This window comes from Syngnathus typhle, linkage group LG19 (genome assembly GCF_033458585.1).
Source record: "Syngnathus typhle isolate RoL2023-S1 ecotype Sweden linkage group LG19, RoL_Styp_1.0, whole genome shotgun sequence".
Classification (NCBI taxonomy): Eukaryota; Metazoa; Chordata; class Actinopteri; order Syngnathiformes; family Syngnathidae; genus Syngnathus; species Syngnathus typhle.
In genome coordinates this window covers 7,469,938-7,488,488 of record NC_083756.1, presented here as the reverse complement: position 1 = coordinate 7,488,488, position 18,551 = coordinate 7,469,938, and the positions used below count along the sequence as shown (strand labels likewise).

The following is an 18,551-nucleotide window of genomic DNA, read 5'->3' as shown; positions in this document are numbered from 1 at the left end:
AGAGTTTTGTCGTCTAAAAGTGTGAAGTTACATGCATTTGTTTGTAAAAGTAAAATATTTCTGCTTGGTACCGCCCTTCCCGCCCGTGGAGTCTTCCAGAAGTCACCGGCAGATCCGTGCGGCTTGATATTCCCGCACGCTCCAGAATTTCATCTCTCAAATTCATCATTTCATTTTCAACAAGGCAAATTAGTACCCTAAATCAAAAATCAACATGTCATCGTTGGGCACGCTTGCCTTCGATGAATATGGAAGGCCATTCATCATCATCAAAGACCAGGATACGAAGACAAGGCTAACGGGCATTGATGCACTGAAGGTACAATGAGCTAGCTAGCGGGGCTTGGTCATGCACGTTGATTAGCAAATGCGCGACCATGTTCATTAGATCAACTTGACATTCTGTAGCTATCAGCGAATTGCTCTGAATCGTAACAACCCACGTAAGGTTAACGCGATCACAACGTGACCGCATTTGAGGAAGAAACTAGCAGGTCCGTTTTTGAGCCACCATGCTAACACGAGGCCCATGTGCATGCGCAAGGCGTTCGATTGGTGGGTGTTTCTGGATAGGGCTGTGGCCCTTGCCTTGTTAAGATGCTCATTATTTCCGAATTCCATCCAAGATTGCCAATAAACCTTGGCAAACATGCTGAGTCTTAATTTAGCGATCATCTGCTTATGTTTGCAGTCTCACATTATGGCAGCCAAGGCAGTTGCGTCCACGCTGAAGACATCATTGGGACCCAATGGTTAGTATAATAAACTAAGATTATTTAAATACACGAGTGATTTTTGGGACACAGTTGATTAGAATTCCCCTCATCAAATCTAATCAATTATTTTTGTGACAAGGACTGGACAAGATGATGGTTGACAGAGATGGAGAAGTGACTGTCACTAATGATGGAGCCACTATTCTCAGCATGATGGATGTCGACCATCAGATTGCAAAACTTATGGTGGAGCTGTCCAAGTCCCAAGATGATGAAATTGGCGATGGAACCACTGGAGTTGTTGGTACGTGAAAGCAAAATTGGAACAAAGGTAAATATTGCAAGAAATTCATCTAGTAAACATCGTCTTGTCTTCTCAGTTCTGGCCGGGGCTCTGCTTGAGCAAGCAGAGCAGCTCCTGGACCGCGGGATCCACCCCATCAGGGTCTCAGACGGTTATGATCAGGCCGCATGTATTGCGATTGAGGAGTTGGACAAAATTGCAGAAACCTTCCCCTTCGATCCTAAAAACAGAGAACCCCTCATTCAAACGGCCATGACCACACTGGGGTCTAAAGTGTGAGTACATGCAAAGCAGTTATGAAATAATCATTTGTGGAGTACTAGTCTAAGCTTTTTTATTTTTATATTTCAGCATCAACCGGTGCCACAGGCAAATGGCGGAGATTGCAGTGAATGCCATTCTCACCGTGGCTGACATGGAGAGAAAGGACGTTGACTTTGAGCTGGTCAAGATGGAGGGTAAGGTGGGAGGCAAGTTAGAGGACACGCAGCTCATCAAAGGCGTCATTGTCGACAAAGAGTTCAGTCACCCTCAAATGCCAAAGGTACAATTGTCACAATTGGGTCAGGTAAGACAATGCGGCGAATTCTGACCTGATTCTCGCTATTCAGGTTCTGAAAGATGTTAAAATTGCCATCCTCACCTGCCCATTTGAGCCCCCGAAGCCCAAGACCAAGCATAAGTTGGACGTCACCTCTGTTGAGGACTACAAAGCTCTTCAGAAATACGAAAAGGAGAAATTCGAGGAGATGATCGAACAGGTTACTTTCCCAAACGATATAGTTGATATTGGGTGTTGTCTAAGCCCAAATGTAAATATACCTCCTTGTTGATTTAGATCAAAAGCGTCGGTGCAAACTTGGCCATCTGCCAGTGGGGCTTTGACGATGAAGCCAACCATCTTCTCCTGCAGAGCAAGTTACCTGCTGTCCGCTGGGTCGGAGGGCCTGAGATTGAGGTTACAGACGCAATTCCTTTTTTTCTTTTTTTTCCCCCCAACTGACATACTCACAATGGATTTAATAGTCACTCGTTTTTCCTTTGTAGTTGATTGCCATCGCCACCGGCGGCCGCATCGTGCCGAGGTTCTCCGAGCTGACTCCAGAGAAGCTCGGAACGGCAGGCTTGGTGAAGGAGATCTCCTTCGGCACCACAAAGGATCACATGCTTGTGATCCAGGAATGCAAAAACACCCGGGCTGTGACCATTTTCATCCGCGGAGGCAACAAGATGGTATACGGCCGCGATTGAAGGGCGACATCTTCCTAGTTGAATGCGACATCATCTCTTCCATCTGTCTCGTTAGATTATCGAAGAGGCCAAGCGTGCACTCCACGATGCTCTTTGCGTCATCCGTAACCTGGTCAGAGACAACCGCGTTGTTTATGGAGGAGGAGCTTCAGAGATTGCTTGCGCTCTGGCAGTCAACCAGGCTGCTGACAAGGTAGTTGCACGCCAAAGAAAATGATCCAGCCGCTTTTATCGATCCTAACTTTTTGTCTTTCCTCACTTCAAGTGCCCATCATTGGAACAGTATGCCATGAGGGCATTTGCAGATGCTTTAGAGGTCATCCCAATGGCCTTGGCTGAGAACAGCGGCCAAAACCCCATCCAGACCATGGCAGAGGTCAGAGCCAGACAGGTCAGAGACAAAAACCCCTGCCTGGGCATCGACTGTCTGCATAAGAACACCAACGGTGAGCAGCCACGTGGAATTGTGACTCAATTGCAACACGCTGTTATTTAACGTCTTTCTTCTGCTGCAACGCAGACATGAAGCAGCAGCATGTGATCGAGACCCTCATTGGCAAAAAACAGCAGATCTTACTGGCCACTCAAGTGGTCAAGATGATCCTCAAGATCGACGACATCCGAAACCCCGGAGAGATCGAAGACTGAAGCGGAACACAGTATGAGTAGTTCTTAAGATTGGAAGCACTTCCATAGCACTGCATCCAAACCACACTGCTTACTGCTATTTATCATTTGATACAATTCGCCATTCTGGTATCAAAATTGTCATTAAAATGTTGGTCTGTAGAAATGTGTAAATTGTAATATTTTATTCCATGACATCATTTTGCATGCAGGAGGTTTAATAAGCAATGCTCCTCCCGCTTATACTTGACTTTGCAAAGATTTAAATGTACTTGTTCAGCCAATTGATCATATCAGCTCTGGCCTCCAGAATTTTGGGCTCGTCTGTTGGGCTGATATCTTCTCTCTTTCGGTGGGCAAACCCATGATCCTGCCCAGGGAAGATCTTCACCTGGTAATCCACTGTGCATTTCTCCTTCAGCTTTGCTTCAAGAGCACTCACCTGAAGAGCACAAGTGCAGTCTTAGTATGTACACGTGATCAATTAAGCTAGGAGAATACCTCATGAAAATCAATACTTACTTGATCCAGTGGTATTAAATTGTCATTCTCCCCAAAGATAAAAAGGGTTGGGCTCTTGAGATCATACCTGTCCTTTTCGAGTTTGACGATACCTATACATGAGCTTTATTATTCCGTGTAAACCTCAGTGCTAACCTGCTCAAAGTCACAGTTGTGTACGCGACGCACCGTAAAATGACACTCCGGCTTTAACCTCGGGGTTGCGAAAGGCCAGATAATGTGTGGCGATTCCTCCCCAACAGAAGCCCACCACTCCGATGCGTTTTACCCCATATTGCTCCTTCAAGAACCTCAGCAGGAGATTCACCTCGCTGAAAGGCAAATTGATCGTTAGACCGAACTTCAACTGTCGAAATGCTAATCTGCTTATTGACTAATGATGTGCCCTTGAGGAAGACAGAACAGCCGCAGCATTATTTGCACACTCTTGTTAGTCTGATCTAAAACATAGAGCAGAGCGTTGTTCTTACTTGTCGATGTTGGTCGGCTTTTTATCTTCGAGCCATTCCGTAAACGAGGACCAGTCACGCGATGAGTTCCACGGCTCCTTTCCGAGGAAGAAATCTGGGCAAATAGCCCTGCAGAGAAAATGATACACGTGTTAAGCAATGCCAACCAGTATTTTAATTTTAAAATGTTCCAATGTATAAGCTCCCATCAGTTATTACATTTCTATTGCATTATTGTGCATTCAGTTAGTTAATAATAATAAACATGCATCCAACACACAAGTATCCATTGGCAGCAAGCATGTCAGCCATGTATCTGGTGTTTGGAAGCTGCCATCCAAATATGTCTTGGATGACAATGATGGCCTTGTCAGATGCTTCTGGTGGCTTCACTAAATATGCTTTAAAGTGCTCGATCTGGACCTCCTGACCAAGGCCCCCATATTCCATTCGATCCCCAATATCACAAGGACAAGGTCTCGCCTCGTTTGCCATCTGTGTGGACACGCAGGTGAGCACACGCACAGGTGAGATGGACTGTTTCAAAAAAGTAACGGAACACGCTGTTTTTGCATTAAACGTCATTGCAAGTATCACATGAGGCATGTTTCAGACGTACCGTGCTGTTCTCCAACTTGGAAGCAAAGGAACTGAAAGTGTCGCAGCTTGTCACGTGAAGAGGAGTTTGGTTTATGATCTGAACACGATCGCTGTTTCTGTCAGAAGTTTCAAAATAAAAGCTTGCCATTACTGTTCTTTGTGGAAGGCACAACCAACAGAACAAGGCACTTCATAAGTTATGTAACATAAGTGATACGTAATTCGTATGTGCTCCGTTTTTAAGAGTGGTGCCATTTCTTTTTTTTTTTTTACAATATCTATTCAGTTTATGATTTTTAGAATTTGTTTACAAATACGTCATTATGAAGGGCAAGACGCAAGTTATAGCTATACTCCCCCAATACACTAGACGGCGGTATAGCAGCATTTCGCTTTGAAGTGACTTGTTTTGAAGAAGAAAAGGGGCGAGAAACTCTACGGCGCATGCGTCAGGCTTCAGTTAGCCATTTGTCTTTTTGCCTTTAACAACTGTCAGTACAGCGGATGCGGTGTTTATCGTAATAACTAGGGGGAAAACGTGAAATTAGCAAACATTCTTTAGATATTAAAACTGGTGACACGGCGAAGAAGAAAGCACCGGGATTTTCCGACTGTTGAGAAACCATTTTGTGATTGCCGATGCATTCTGGTCCATAACGTTGTACTCGTTTCGCTAGCTTAAGTTGGCAAGCTAAGCTAGCTATATCGCCTGTCGTTGATGGGTTCGCAGAGCGAGCAACACCTGGAAGAAACAGCGACTGTTGCTTTGTAAACAACATGGACACGACCGAAGAAGGTAAACGGATGTCTCGTCTTAGTAAGCGTTATTTAGCAATTGGTCAAAGTGATCGTAAACGCATCATTTGAAACCAAGCTGAGCTGGCCTGCTCGTGCTTTACCAGCTACCATTCGACCTTACCGACGTTATATTGCATATGTAATAAAGAGTGCAATTCCGTGTACTGAATAAATGTTACAAAATGATAGCGTGAATTAAGTGGACTTGAATCAAGAAGAACGTACTGACATCTAGTAGTGATGTCATCAGCAGTCCATAGCCTATTCAGTGGTGGTCACTTCATTAGGAACACATCTCAATTATGCAATACTATGAGCACAGTAGACACACCCACTGATGTCAAGATATTACTTTCTTTCTTTTTTTTTTCAATATAAATTTATTTAATTGTTTTGAGCTCTAATATTGAAAGTAACAATTGTGTTTTGCCTTTTTGTGTGCTCTCAGCGGATATTTGTCGTGTCTGCCGCTCTGAGGGGACCCCAGACAAACCTCTGTATCATCCTTGCGTATGCACCGGCAGCATAAAATTCATTCACCAGGAATGGTAAGTGAAAATGATCAATACTCCGCAAGATTATGCCAAATCAATTTTAAAAAAAAGATTAAGAACAGGCACAATGCAATTCAGTGACACTATGAATTTGGGTGCACTAGGACGAGGGTAACTGTTTGATAATAGCTCACTTGGGCTATTTTTAGTGCCATTAGCTAAAGATTTGTGTTTCCCCGAGATGATTAAAGCCGTTAGGTAATGACCAAATCAGGTTTATGGTCAGATTACTCCACAACAGTAGAGTGTAAATTCCAACAGGATTTTGTGTTTTTGTAACGGACTTTGAATTTTGTTATGTCAGACCGACCTAAGGAACACCTTGGAGGAAAATTGTAGATTTTATTATCATTATTTGTCGCAGAAAACAAAATAATAATCAAAGCATATGTTTTCCCTATATCTCCTGCTGGTCAGATGCCTTTGACGTTACAAACTTGAGGTGTGGAGTTGCCAACAGACCAAATATAATGTGTTGCATTGTCATTGTGTCCTGTTCATCACCGGTAAAAGGGTGTGGCTGTGGATAGGCCCTGTATAGAGGAAAAAAGCCTGGATGATTCTGGGCAGTTATTGAATCCCCACCATGAATGCATGTGACTTTAAAGTCACCCCACGAGAAGAACTATAAGCAGATCCGTATTATTTTCTGATTTGAAAACGTTTGCTTTTCAGTCTGGTCCAGTGGCTGAAACACAGCAGGAAGGAGTATTGTGAATTATGCAAGCACAGGTTTGCATTCACACCAAGTAAGTGCTTAATGGTCATTGGAGCTCATAGATTGTTTATAAAAAATCAAATTGTAATAATAGTTGTGGACCTTTTCCAGTCTACTCCCCAGACATGCCGTCACGTTTGCCCATTCAGGACATTTGTGCCGGCCTGCTGACTAGCGTGGGCACAGCCATTCGCTACTGGTTCCATTACACACTGGTGGCATTCGCTTGGCTTGGCGTGGTTCCTCTCACTGCATGTGAGTAAAGTGTCGAATGTGCATCCGCAACGCCACGTGCCACGTTAATCTTTTCCCCGATTGTTTCAGGTCGCATCTACAAGTGTCTTTTTACCGGCTCCGTGAGCTCCCTTCTGACACTGCCGTTGGACATGCTCTCCACGTGAGTGATAATCACGATCACAGCATTTGGAGGCGGTTAACATGCCAGTATGTAATCGGTTCTTTTTTTTTTCCCCCTCCTGTAGAGAAAATCTGCTTGCTGACTGTCTGCAGGGGTGTTTTGTGGTCACATGCACCCTATGTGCGTTTATTAGCCTGGTGTGGCTCCGAGAGCAGATTGTCCACGGCGGCGCTCCGCAGTGGTTAGAACAGCACCTGCCTCCGCCACCCAATGCGGCCGGACAAGCCAACGAGGTGCTTTCCTTAACCGGTCTTTCAATTGGGTTTGATATTTATTTTGGTACCCGTATCGACCCTTAAGGCGCAAGCGGCAGGCCCTGGAGCAGCAGATGAAGCCCCCGCCGGCCAAGCAGCCCCTGCAGAGCCTCCAGCCCAGAATGACGCCGAGCCAGAGCCCCCTGATCCGCCAGAGCAGGGCGATGACCCCGAGCTGGAGGAAGAGGAAGGAGTGGCTGCTGAAGACGCCGACCCAAATAATGGCGCGCAAGGTCAGACTGCGAGTTTATTTCCTGACCCGTTTTGACTTTTCAGTCCATGATACTAAATATTGAAATATATCCTACAGATGACATGAACTGGAACGCTTTGGAGTGGGACAGAGCGGCCGAGGAACTCACCTGGGAAAGGGTAAATGCAGTATATAACTGCACTTTTGACTAAATTGTATTCGTTAAAAGGCACTCAGATTCTGTTCTTTTTTTCAGATGCTCGGCTTGGATGGATCGCTGGTTTTTCTTGTAAGTTTTATTCCTATTCCAGTCATTCCCAACTAGCAACTATAAGAACCCACCACGTAGGCGGAGACAAATTATGAATTTATGAAAACATTGCCCTGAATGAAAGTAGTTGGAACATTTTGAACCTTCCTTTTTCATGACGTCCGTTTGTCCTGTAGGAGCATGTATTTTGGGTGGTGTCTCTCAACACGCTCTTCATCCTGGTGTTCGGTAAGTGCGCTGGTCAATCACTCATTAACTGCAACTTAATAACTTGATATAATGGATATTTTGGGAGGAATGCGGAAGTCTGAAAGGCACCTCATTGCCGATATTGATTCATTCATTAAACTCTCATCAAAATATGACACTCTTTGTCTTTAATATTAGCATTTCTCTCCAAACAGCATTTTGTCCCTACCACATTGGACATTTCTCGGTTGTGGGTCTTGGTTTCGAGGACTATGTAAGACACCACTTTTTAATAATGATACCTTGCTTTTATGAATGGAGTGCTCATGTTTTGGTCTTCTATTTGTTTTGTTTCAGGTTCAAGCTTCTCATTTTGAAGGTTTAATCACAACCATTGTTGGCTACATCCTGCTGGCCATGACGCTTATACTGTGTCACGTATCCTTCCACGGCACAGGCACGATGCATGTGAAAGATTTTTTTTATGACATTCTGGTGGTGATCCTTAACGAGGATGTTGTAGGGATTGGCTGCTGTGGTCCGGTTTCAGCGCTCCCGCCGTCTCCTTGGAGTCTGTTATATCGTTGTCAAGGTAACTTGGTCAGCATACGGTATGCCTTTGCTGTTATGCAGTAACTGTGATTCAATATTTGAATATACATCAGGATATGACACAACAAAAAGTTTTGGCATAATGATCAGATCGTTCTTATTCTAATCCTGATTTTATTTCAATGTTGACACTTGACTGTTTGTTCTAGGTCTCTCTGCTAGTTGTTGTGGAGATTGGTGTTTTTCCACTGATATGTGGCTGGTGGCTTGACATCTGCTCTCTAGTAAGAGTTTGTTTGTTTTGTTTTTTTGTACGGCTCATTCAGTGTTAATTTTTGTTTCCAGCTGTGTGGGAAATCTTGTGGTAACCTGCAAGGAAGTTTGCATAAGAAGCCCAACCGCCATTTTTTATTCTTGGGCTTGTGGATTTGTTTATTTTAAGGGCAACCTAATTGTAAATATTGACCTTGTTTTTCTTCGTGACCAAAACAGCCTTTGTCGTTTGCATTGTAGCCCTGCCAGCTCTCTTTGTATGCTCAAGGAAAAACTCCAAAATCAAATGTGACCCAATTCTAATCGATGTCCTGAAGTGAACTCGTGATAAAATAAATGTCTGATCCCTCACGTTAGTACAAATGCGCCAAGGCCGTGTGTAATCGGATGCCTTTTATCTTCATCACTCTGTCATAAATAGAACGTGGTGTCTCGCCTTTGTAATGCAGAGCAGCACTGTACAGCAATGTCCAAAATAGACATTCTTCTTTGAGATAAATGAGCAGCACATTGGCAAGAAAATACTGACACGTCCTAAATGAGATATTTTAGCGTCTTGAGTTTGTTCAGTATTTCTGAATCCATACAACAGTGTTTATTCAACCAAACCACATGTTTTACACAAGCAAAATGTGACAGCACAGGCCAACTATAAAGTAAAATGTTGGTGACTCCAGTTTAAATCATTGTTAACCTTTAATCAACCTTGAACTTGCAGGAGATGTTTGACGCCTCTCTGAAAGATCGAGAAATGAGTTTCAAATCGGCACCTGGCACCACCATGTTCCTTCATTGGCTTGTTGGGATGGTCTACGTCTTTTACTTTGCTTCCTTCATTCTACTTTTAAGAGAGGTAAGCCCATTTGCAGCAGGTTGTTCTTGGCCTGGGAAAGAGTAACATTTGTTTACTTCCCCCCCCCCCCCTTGTTTATTTATTCATCAGGTGCTGAGGCCTGGGGTCCTGTGGTTTCTGAGAAACCTCAACGATCCAGATTTTAACCCAGTGCAGGAGATGATTCATCTTCCCATCTACAGACACCTGCGGCGCTTCATTCTGTCGGTGGTGGTGTTTGGTTCCATTGTGTTGTTAATGCTCTGGCTTCCCATCAGATTGATTAAACTACTGATGCCCACCTTCCTGCCATATAACGTCATGCTCTACAGGTAAGTAGTTTTGTTGTGTTGTTTTGGGCTTTCTATATGCACCTCCATACTCTGTTGACATGACCTTTTCTTAACCTATTTCCCAAAGCGATGCCCCAGTCAGCGAGCTGTCTTTGGAGCTATTATTACTTCAGGTCGTGCTGCCAGCTTTATTGGAGCAAGGACATACCCGCCAGTGGCTCAAAGGCTTAGTTCGGGCCTGGACAGTCAGTGCTGGATATTTATTGTAAGTTCCTAAGCCAGTGTTCCGCTTCCATGCACTCGGCATCTTTTCATTTCCATGTTGATTTGCTCATCTGTGCCATGGCAGAGATCTCCACTCGTACCTCCTTGGGGAGCAAGAGGACGTCGATCCTAACCAGCCGGTGAACAACAACAACAACAATCCTCCCCCGGGACAACATAATAATAACAACCCGCCGCCAGCTGTTGGCGAGGGGCTGCACGCAGCCCACCAGGCCATCTTGCAGCAGGGTGGACCTGTGGGCTTCCAGCCCTACCACAGACCTCTCCGCTTCCCATTCAGAGTAAAATGATCCCACTTTTCCCGTCTTTTTTTTTTTAATGTGCTGCTCCAGAGTTGCGCCCCTATAATTAAATAGAACCTCAACTAAAGTTTTGCTTGGGAAGACGAAAACTCCCTCATTGGTTTCCTTCAAATTTACAAGGGCGTGACTCCCAGTGGAGAAGCTTGTGATGTTATTTTGGTTTGGTTTGGTTTGGTTTGGTTTGGTTTGGTTTGAGTTGGTGTAGTTGCTCTGTACTTGAGGGACTGACACAAACTGTGTTCATCTTTTGTCTAGATTGTGCTACTGATTGCATTTATGTGCATCACCCTGCTGGTGGCTAGTCTTGTGTGCCTGACACTACCAGGTGAGCAATATAGCACAGATGACATATTTGTTTCTCTATTTCACTCATCCGTACCCACTAAAACACATTTGAACGTTCTATTTATAAGACTTGTCAGATGTTTGTGCAGCACTATCTTTAGCTCAAATCACGACGACAGGCCCACTTTGAAGTTGATATAATTAGGAGATATTTATTTTTATCTTCCCCCCCAGTGTTCACTGGACGCTGGCTAATGTCCTTCTGGACTGGAAGCTCCAAAATTCACGAGCTGTACACTGCAGCTTGCGGCCTGTATGTATGCTGGTTGTCCATCCGTGGAGTCACTGTACTGCTGGCTTGGATGCCCCAGGGACGCACCGTTATTGTGCACAAAGTTCAGGAATGGACGTTCATGGTGGGTGTCACACCAGAATCAACAGCTTCAGCATTTAAATTAGAAAAAAAAAAAGAAGCAATTGTCACTGCTCTGTTTGCTCATCCATCGTGAAATGACGTGTTTGTGTAGATCCTTAAAACCTTGGTTGTTGCTCTGCTGGTTGCTGGAGTCATCCCACTGTTGTTGGGTCTGCTGTTTGAGCTGGTCATTGTAGCTCCGCTCAGAGTACCTCTGGATCAAACGCCCCTCTTCTACCCCTGGCAGGTAATTGCCCTCGCAGGATTAAAAGATGTTTGTTTATGATTTGGTGATGTCAGTGGTGTTGTTTTTTCATCTTTTGGCATCATGAGTATCTTCTGAATCATTGAAGCTCTTCTCGTTTGCAGGATTGGGCTCTTGGAGTGCTTCATGCCAAAATCATTGCGGCAATTACCTTGATGGGTCCTCATTGGTGGCTGAAAACTGTTATTGAACAGGTAAAAACAGTTGGAGAATCTTTTTTTTTTTTTTGATTATTAGTCTTGTGTTTCAAAGCAAGATATTTATTTATTTTTTACTGACAATATTTAGATTTCCCCCCCCCCCCCCCCCCCCCCAGGTGTACGCCAATGGAATTCGCAACATTGATCTTCATTTCATTATTCGTAAACTGGCAGCCCCAGTCATCTCAGTGCTGCTGCTGTCTCTGTGTGTGCCCTACGTCATTGCGGCTGGGGTAGTGCCTGCTGTCGGTGAGTGTGTGAACACTTTGAAATCTTTTGGCCACATATTCTTTATTTTCAACTATTTAACTCTTTTTTTTTTTTTTTTTTTTGTTACATGTTAAACAATAATTTTGTTGCCATAGGGGTGACCCCAGAGATGGAGATTCTAATGCAGAGGAGAATATACCCCTTCCTCCTGATGGTGGTCTCACTTATTGGCATCCTTTCCTTCCAAATTCGACAGTTTAAGCGCCTGTATGAGCACATCAAGAATGACAAGTAAGAATGTTTTTAGGTGTAGTAAGAGGTATTTGTTTTATGTATTATCCTGTTCCTAAATTTGAACGGTAAATCCAATCACATCTCTTTTTTTGTTGCCAGGTACCTGGTTGGCCAAAGGCTTGTCAACTATGAAAGGAAAGCAGGAAGAGCAAGCTCAGTCCCCCCCTCCAACCCTATCATAGAATAGATTTTCACTGCATACACACCCTTCTCGCCTTATGATTTGATCAGTCACTGAACTGTAGTCCTTTTAGAATCTCTTGGTGGATTTCATGGATGTTATTCAGTCCCCTGATTCCCCTTTCATGCCCATTACACTTGGGAAGGGAAACATGTATTATAATCAAGGGACAGCAAAGTAATATCCTCCAACAGAGCGAGGGCGAGAGAGGGAGAGGGTTTTGATTAGAGTTTTTGTCTTTCATACTCGCCTTGCTTTGTAAAGTGCTGCCTGATAATTGTACATGTGTAAATACTTTGAATGCAGATTTTGTCTTAAAAAAAAAAAAAGAAGACATGACGCGATGACCATTGTACATCTTAAAAGTGTATGTATAATTTATTAAATCAAGCCAGCAATTTCTGTTTGTTTTCATGACAGACTTCACGTGAGTGTCATTTGATTTTACATCATGTGCTGAATGGTGTGACAACTGAAACCAGCAATTGATTTAAGATAGAATAATTATCAATACACAGTTGGCAGTTTCAAAGTTCAAACTGTTCCCCTGGCAGCAACTCTGCTAATATTACATTTCAGCCAAGTTCAACAGAAAAAGTTCCACCATTATAAATTGAAATCAGTCATTGAGTTTGATATGACACATTCTTTAATCCGGTCTACGAATCTTTTACACGACATGATTAAGAGTCCTGTAATATTTATTGCAAGAATTTAAGTTGCATTAATTATAAATTATTTAATATAATTATATATATAAATATATATAATATAATTTAAGATTTTCTCAAAATAATTTTAATCACAATGCGCCTGCGTATAACTTAACCCCCCCGGTGGGTTTTGTTTACATTCGCCAAAGCAATTATTTCCGGGTTACGTGGTTTGGCTTCGATGACGTCACACACAGACGCTCCCTTTCCACAGTAGATGGAGAAAGATGGCGCCCATGCACGTACTGAGATGCTGTCAACGGGGATTAGCATGGATACCTGTGATTTTCATCGCTTTGGTCGTCTGCTGGTCCTATTATGCCTACGTGGTGGAGCTTTGCATATGTAAGTAGACTCCTCGCCGCCCTGTTGTGCTTCGTTGAAGCCTTTTTACTACCGCTGTTTCCATTGTACTCGACACACAGCCGCTTTTTTGGCCAGTAGGAAGTAAATGGACTGCAGCCCAATAATAAAACTGGCAAAATTCTCTTGATACAACCAATTAAAAAGCCGACAGCTGTCATTGTTTTTGAATCTAAGTGATGAACGTGCTTTGGACCGAGACAAACTTTCCCTGTGCCTTGCTAACAGTTTTAGGTTGAAGCTCAGTGGGGAAGTCGGCATCCTTCCTTTTTTTTTTTTTAGTGTTCATTTGGTTGCCTTGTCATTGCAAGCACTTGCAAAAAAAAAACGGTTTTTGTTTTTGTATGTTTCACTAATACGTTGTTTGTCTCTCACAGTCACCATCACTAATATAGGAAAGCAGGGTAAGCATTTTTTTATATATATAATAATAAGTGTCTCCTAAGTCTTATTAGTTTGCTAGCTCACCTTTCTCTCAAAGTAGTGATAGGAAACTAAAGCTTCATTTTTGCTTCATGAACCAGTTTTTTTTCATCCTCTAGATGGCACTGTTGGTTTATAGAAAGGGGTTTAAGGAATGACAGCTCAATAAACACAACTGGTTCATGAACCTGAAAGCTTTGTTTTCCCATCACTCCCTCAAGGCTAACATTTTTCATATTTGTTCCCCCCAGTTGTATACCTCATCTTCTTCCATTTCTCCTTCATCATGTTTGTGTGGTCGTACTGGAAGACCATCTTCACAAAACCTGCCAACCCTTCCAAAGAGGTAAGCGTGTGATCCAGATCCAGAGTGACCCCCACGGTGCTACTCGGGTCAACAGTCTAAAATATCATGGTTTTGTTTTACGCTCCCTCCAGTTCTGCTTGGCCAAGGCGGAGAAGGAGCGCTACGAGAAGGAAGAGCGGCCAGAATCCCAGCAGGAGATTCTGTGTCGAGCCGCTGCCAGTTTGCCACTTTATACCCGCACCGGAGCAAGAGGTACTTATGCGCTGTTGTTTTGATGCTGCAACAATACAATGCTGACGTCAGTTCTGACCCACTTCTGATTTTGCTGCAGCAATTCGTTACTGCGACCGCTGTCAAGTTATCAAGCCCGACCGTTGTCACCACTGCTCCGCGTGCGACATGTACGTTTTGAATCACTCCAACGCAACATTTGTTGGCTCTTTTTAGTCATGTTTCATCTGCCTCCATCTTTTTTGTAGGTGTGTGCTAAAGATGGACCACCATTGTCCCTGGTACAAGATCCGATCCACAGAGCTAATGAAACAGCAAATAAGGTCCAGTCTAACCTCAGTCTTTTGTCTTCCTCCAGGGTGAACAACTGTGTGGGCTTCTCCAATTACAAGTTCTTCATCCTCTTCTTGGCCTACTCGCTTCTTTACTGCTTGTTCATCGCAGCCACCGTGCTGCAGTATTTCATCAAGTTCTGGACCGTGAGTAATAACACACCCGGGCACAGTCTTGATCTGTTGAAAGGAGGAGTCGCACCCCCCTCCATCCCCATGTGTCCTCTGTCCTTCTTTCGCGCTGTGACCTTCCGTATGTGTTCACACCCCTTTCCTGCTCCCCCCCCCCCCCCCCCGATTTTCCTAACGAGTCTCGTTTCTGTTCGTACTAAAGCTTTGCCGGAGAAAATCGGCTGAGAACTGTCCAAAGGTAACACAGCCACCCCAACCACCGCATTGGTGATGCTGTCTCCATCCCTCCCTGTTTCCAATCCCACTGCCAATCATCCCCCCCCCCCCCCCCCCCCCCACACACACACACTTGGATGTGTTATTGATGCTTCTCTCGCTTCCCTTTTGTCATGTCTCTCCTCAGAATGACCTGCAGGAAACTCACTCACACGCCAAATTCCATGTCTTGTTTCTCTTTTTTGTGGCGGCCATGTTCTGCATCAGTATCCTCTCCCTCTTCAGCTACCACCTGTGGCTCGTCGGAAAGAACCGCTCCACCATCGGTTGAGTCTTCAATTCACCTATTACCTGGTAATGGATTTTTGAAATGATTTCCATTGTGACCTGATTTTATTGATTATGTCTCAGAGGCGTTCAGAGCGCCCGTCTTTAGGACCGGGTCCGACAAGAATGGCTTTTCGTTGGGGTTCGGGAAAAATATTGCTCAGGTGTTTGGAGACCAGAAGAAGTACTGGCTATTACCAGTCTTCACCAGGTACTAAAAGTTGTCTTTACTGTTGTTAGCTGTAATTATTTCCACTTGGATGTTACTTGGGCTGACTTAGTTTTCGTTCACCACAGTCAAGGAGACGGTCTGACGTTCCCCACTCGGCTCGTCAACGCCGACATCGAGCAGCCGACAGCCGTCTCGCACCCGGAGCCTAATAAAAGGTGATCAATCAGAAGTGAAAGGATGTGATTGATTATGATTATATTTGTTATTTCGGTTGCAGCGAAGTGATAGTGGGCCCACTCAGCGAGTCGCACAACCGCCTCCTGAACAATGAGCAGCACACTAACAGCACGGTACAACACGTGGCGAGTGATCCCATCACGTCAGGTGAGGTTTAGCAGAATGGAAAAAACTTTAAAAATTGGATTTTTACAAATGCTCGGTCTTTGTCGCTGTTTGCTTCCACAGCCCCAAATGACACCATCGCCATCTCCATGGAGAGTGAGTCCTAACCAGGTGATTTGCTGCTTCTATGAATAATTGCGCGGCGGAGTTAAAGCTAGCGATAGAAATCCACCTGATTGGCTATTGTGTTCCCTCCCCCCTTGCCACAGGAGCCACTCCTCAATCATCCAGTCCGATGCCTTAAGCTGTGCGACCCTTTCGCTCATCGCCATGGTGACGGCCCCTCCGTGCAACCTCAGAGTAACGATGGCAATGCATTCCTTTTGCCTGTAACAGCACAGAGCTGCGTCCATGGCGTTGGTGTTTTTCCGCATGCAGCAGCAGCAGCAACAGCAGCACACATTTATTTCATTGTATCTGTATCGGACTTTTTCGGTTTCGTATCTAATCCTATGCGCGAATCACAAGCTGCTTTTTTTAAAAAATGGTCTTTTTATTTTTTTTTTGTGCCAAAGCTACCTGGATCCACATTAAGAGGCACAAAGCTGCAGTCAGAAATGGAAGAAAAGCTGGATCGTTGCCATTTTTGTTTTCTACGAAGAATCCACTGATGGGACTATTGTTTTTCTTCTTTTGAACTGTATTCTTGAAGGACATTGAATATTTCCCAGCACAGATGTCCCCAGATGCCTGGGTCAGTGAGCGTTTTTTTTTCTATGAGCACAAGACGATGCATAGTATTGCTGTATACATCAAACAGTGCTGCTCGTTTGCAGGTCGGCAAAGCATCACAAGTTGAATGATTTGCGCGTGCGTGTGTGTGTGTCTTTACGTTTTTACGCGTTTGCTCGTCCAAAAGTCGTCCCTTTCCGTTTGGTTACGTCTGCAGTGCTCGACAAATTCAACATTTCTTGCCAAAATAAGGGCTGCACCAGCAGGAGCTCAGACTCCTGAACTACAAGTGTTTACAGCATCCTTAGCTTTACCTTAACCTCTGTGGGCCAAACAACATTTAAGAGGCATGGCACTTGTTGTTTTCACACCGTGTTGTCTCATTCTAACCAGCAGATGGCGACAAAACGCTTTACCTGCTGCACACAAACATGATCTCAAATACAGTCATATTTTTTGGATCATGACAAAAAATAGTTTTGAAGACTTGAGACCATCAAATTTGGCCTTTTTTTTTTTTTTGCTTATTCCGAGCATTAGCATGTGTTTTTGAGTGGATTGTCTTGTGTCCTTGACAACGCAGGGATTATCATCGATCTCACAGTATCTCAACCGTTTTTTTGTACAGACTTTTTATTTGTAGGATGACCAAACGACTAAGTGAGGAAATCTGGTCCACATATGCAACTTACCCGTTCCTCATGCACTTATGTAATATTGGTGTGTCCGATCGCATCCTCATGAGAGTTGAGCCTCCTGCAAATCACATCCCACGCTGTACACGTTTACAGCCCTTTATGTATTGTACAGAGTGACCTGTGGTGTTGTACAATGTTTTCTACCATAGCTGTGCTCCATGTAAGCTGTCAAATGGGCTTCGCGTGCCATCTAATTATAACAAATCCAAATGATTTGACAGAACTCAAAAGCAAGCAGAAGTTATATAACCTTTTGACTCGTTTCCATTTATTCACAATATTTGGACCTATCAATCTTTCATTTTCTATAAATGCCCTCTAATCTTTTCTCTGGGCCTCGACGCGCGCGTGTGTATTTTTGCACTGTGTTGTTTTGTAATATTATCGTCTTTGAGAGAAATGCTTCAGTGCAGCAACCTGTTTTTTACATATGTTGTACCTACCGGTGTGCATAACACCAGAATAAAGCCCCTCAGCATGACGCCTCGCTGTCAGAAGATATGATTTGAGCCTTGTGTCAATGTGGTTGAAACTGAAACTGAAGGTGAATCATGTTTGAAAGCAGCTTTACTCTGCTGTGTCCTAATAAATGAAGCCATAAAACCGACAAATGTGCATTTGTCATTTGAGCATAGTTCCGTGAGATTTGTCCTATTATAGGCAAAAGTCCAGAAATGCCAATTCAGCCCTTCAGTCTAAAATTATCCTGCACACACATTAAAAGTGGAGTCTTGTGTGCACAAGTGTACCTAATGTTGTGTCTGGTTAGAGTGCATGATAACAGTATTTGAATTAAGCCAGCTTTGGAGTTGAACTTCTGGCTATCTGTAACACACAGGCCCTTGACTCCGCTTGGAAGGTTGTCAAATGAATACAAATGACATTTCAACTCCAATGCACTTGATTCCAAAATTCTTTCATGTGTCCAGATGTATTTCATGCAAATATGAGGGTGAGATTGCAAAGTAGCTCACTTGCTGAGATTCTAAAATACTTTTTTTTTTTACTTGTTCAGCATGCAATCCTTGGCTCCCAAGGCAATGGCCTCCATGTCAGTTTGTGTTAACGTGTTGAAAAGCAAACACGTCACAAGGCCAAAGCAGCCTTGCTTTCACTGAACAACTTTGGATGGCTCATCCATTACAGATAACACAAAATACACTATTAAATGGTGATCTTGACATTACTAGGGTTACGCCTAAATAGACTATTGGAATGCAAATTTGTATTTTTGTTATGTTCCCAAATGGATGTCCAAAATTATAAAATGGACAAAGTACTCTGAAATTGGATACATTTCCCAGTTAAGGGT

The 18,551-nt window shown here is 43.7% G+C and overlaps 4 protein-coding genes across 5 annotated transcripts; 3 read left to right on the top strand and 1 right to left on the bottom strand.

The window, feature by feature from the left end:
• The first annotated feature begins 75 nt into the window (after nt 1-75).
• cct5 (chaperonin containing TCP1, subunit 5 (epsilon)) lies at nt 76-3,064 on the top strand. Its single transcript, XM_061265411.1, has 11 exons — nt 76-319; nt 692-752; nt 856-1,020; nt 1,097-1,295; nt 1,372-1,564; nt 1,632-1,781; nt 1,859-1,978; nt 2,068-2,253; nt 2,327-2,464; nt 2,537-2,717; nt 2,792-3,064. Exons 1-11 carry the CDS (start codon nt 215-217, stop codon nt 2,917-2,919), a joined length of 1,626 nt encoding a protein of 541 aa, XP_061121395.1. The 5' UTR covers nt 76-214; the 3' UTR covers nt 2,920-3,064.
• cmbl (carboxymethylenebutenolidase homolog (Pseudomonas)) lies at nt 3,062-4,585 on the bottom strand. 2 transcript variants are annotated; one of them, XM_061265414.1, is made up of 6 exons: nt 4,489-4,585; nt 4,150-4,406; nt 3,891-3,998; nt 3,589-3,731; nt 3,421-3,512; nt 3,062-3,340 (listed from the first exon to the last, which is right to left on the bottom strand). In XM_061265414.1, the coding sequence occupies exons 2-6, from the start codon at nt 4,362-4,364 to the stop codon at nt 3,161-3,163; spliced, it is 738 nt and encodes a 245-aa protein (XP_061121398.1). In that variant the 5' UTR covers nt 4,365-4,406; nt 4,489-4,585; the 3' UTR covers nt 3,062-3,160. The 2 variants fall into 2 exon arrangements, with proteins under 2 accessions (XP_061121398.1, XP_061121397.1); XM_061265413.1 differs by having other exon boundaries at nt 4,150-4,364.
• A 335-nt stretch (nt 4,586-4,920) lies between these two features.
• On the top strand, nt 4,921-12,665 carry LOC133143490 (E3 ubiquitin-protein ligase MARCHF6-like). The gene is made up of 25 exons (XM_061265407.1): nt 4,921-5,265; nt 5,716-5,815; nt 6,497-6,570; nt 6,651-6,794; nt 6,864-6,936; nt 7,022-7,190; nt 7,258-7,444; nt 7,522-7,583; nt 7,661-7,693; nt 7,852-7,903; nt 8,080-8,138; nt 8,222-8,302; nt 8,388-8,456; nt 8,626-8,700; nt 9,408-9,542; nt 9,633-9,853; nt 9,942-10,079; nt 10,164-10,380; nt 10,657-10,726; nt 10,921-11,102; nt 11,214-11,348; nt 11,471-11,560; nt 11,683-11,815; nt 11,932-12,067; nt 12,170-12,665. The coding sequence occupies exons 1-25, from the start codon at nt 5,247-5,249 to the stop codon at nt 12,255-12,257; spliced, it is 2,742 nt and encodes a 913-aa protein (XP_061121391.1). The 5' UTR covers nt 4,921-5,246; the 3' UTR covers nt 12,258-12,665.
• A 483-nt stretch (nt 12,666-13,148) lies between these two features.
• LOC133143819 (palmitoyltransferase ZDHHC20-B-like) lies at nt 13,149-17,720 on the top strand. The gene is made up of 13 exons (XM_061266002.1): nt 13,149-13,309; nt 13,705-13,731; nt 14,002-14,096; nt 14,189-14,309; nt 14,389-14,458; nt 14,537-14,569; nt 14,647-14,767; nt 15,156-15,294; nt 15,380-15,506; nt 15,593-15,682; nt 15,745-15,851; nt 15,933-15,980; nt 16,079-17,720. The coding sequence occupies exons 1-12, from the start codon at nt 13,192-13,194 to the stop codon at nt 15,974-15,976; spliced, it is 1,092 nt and encodes a 363-aa protein (XP_061121986.1). The 5' UTR covers nt 13,149-13,191; the 3' UTR covers nt 15,977-15,980; nt 16,079-17,720.
• The last annotated feature ends 831 nt before the right edge of the window (nt 17,721-18,551 follow it).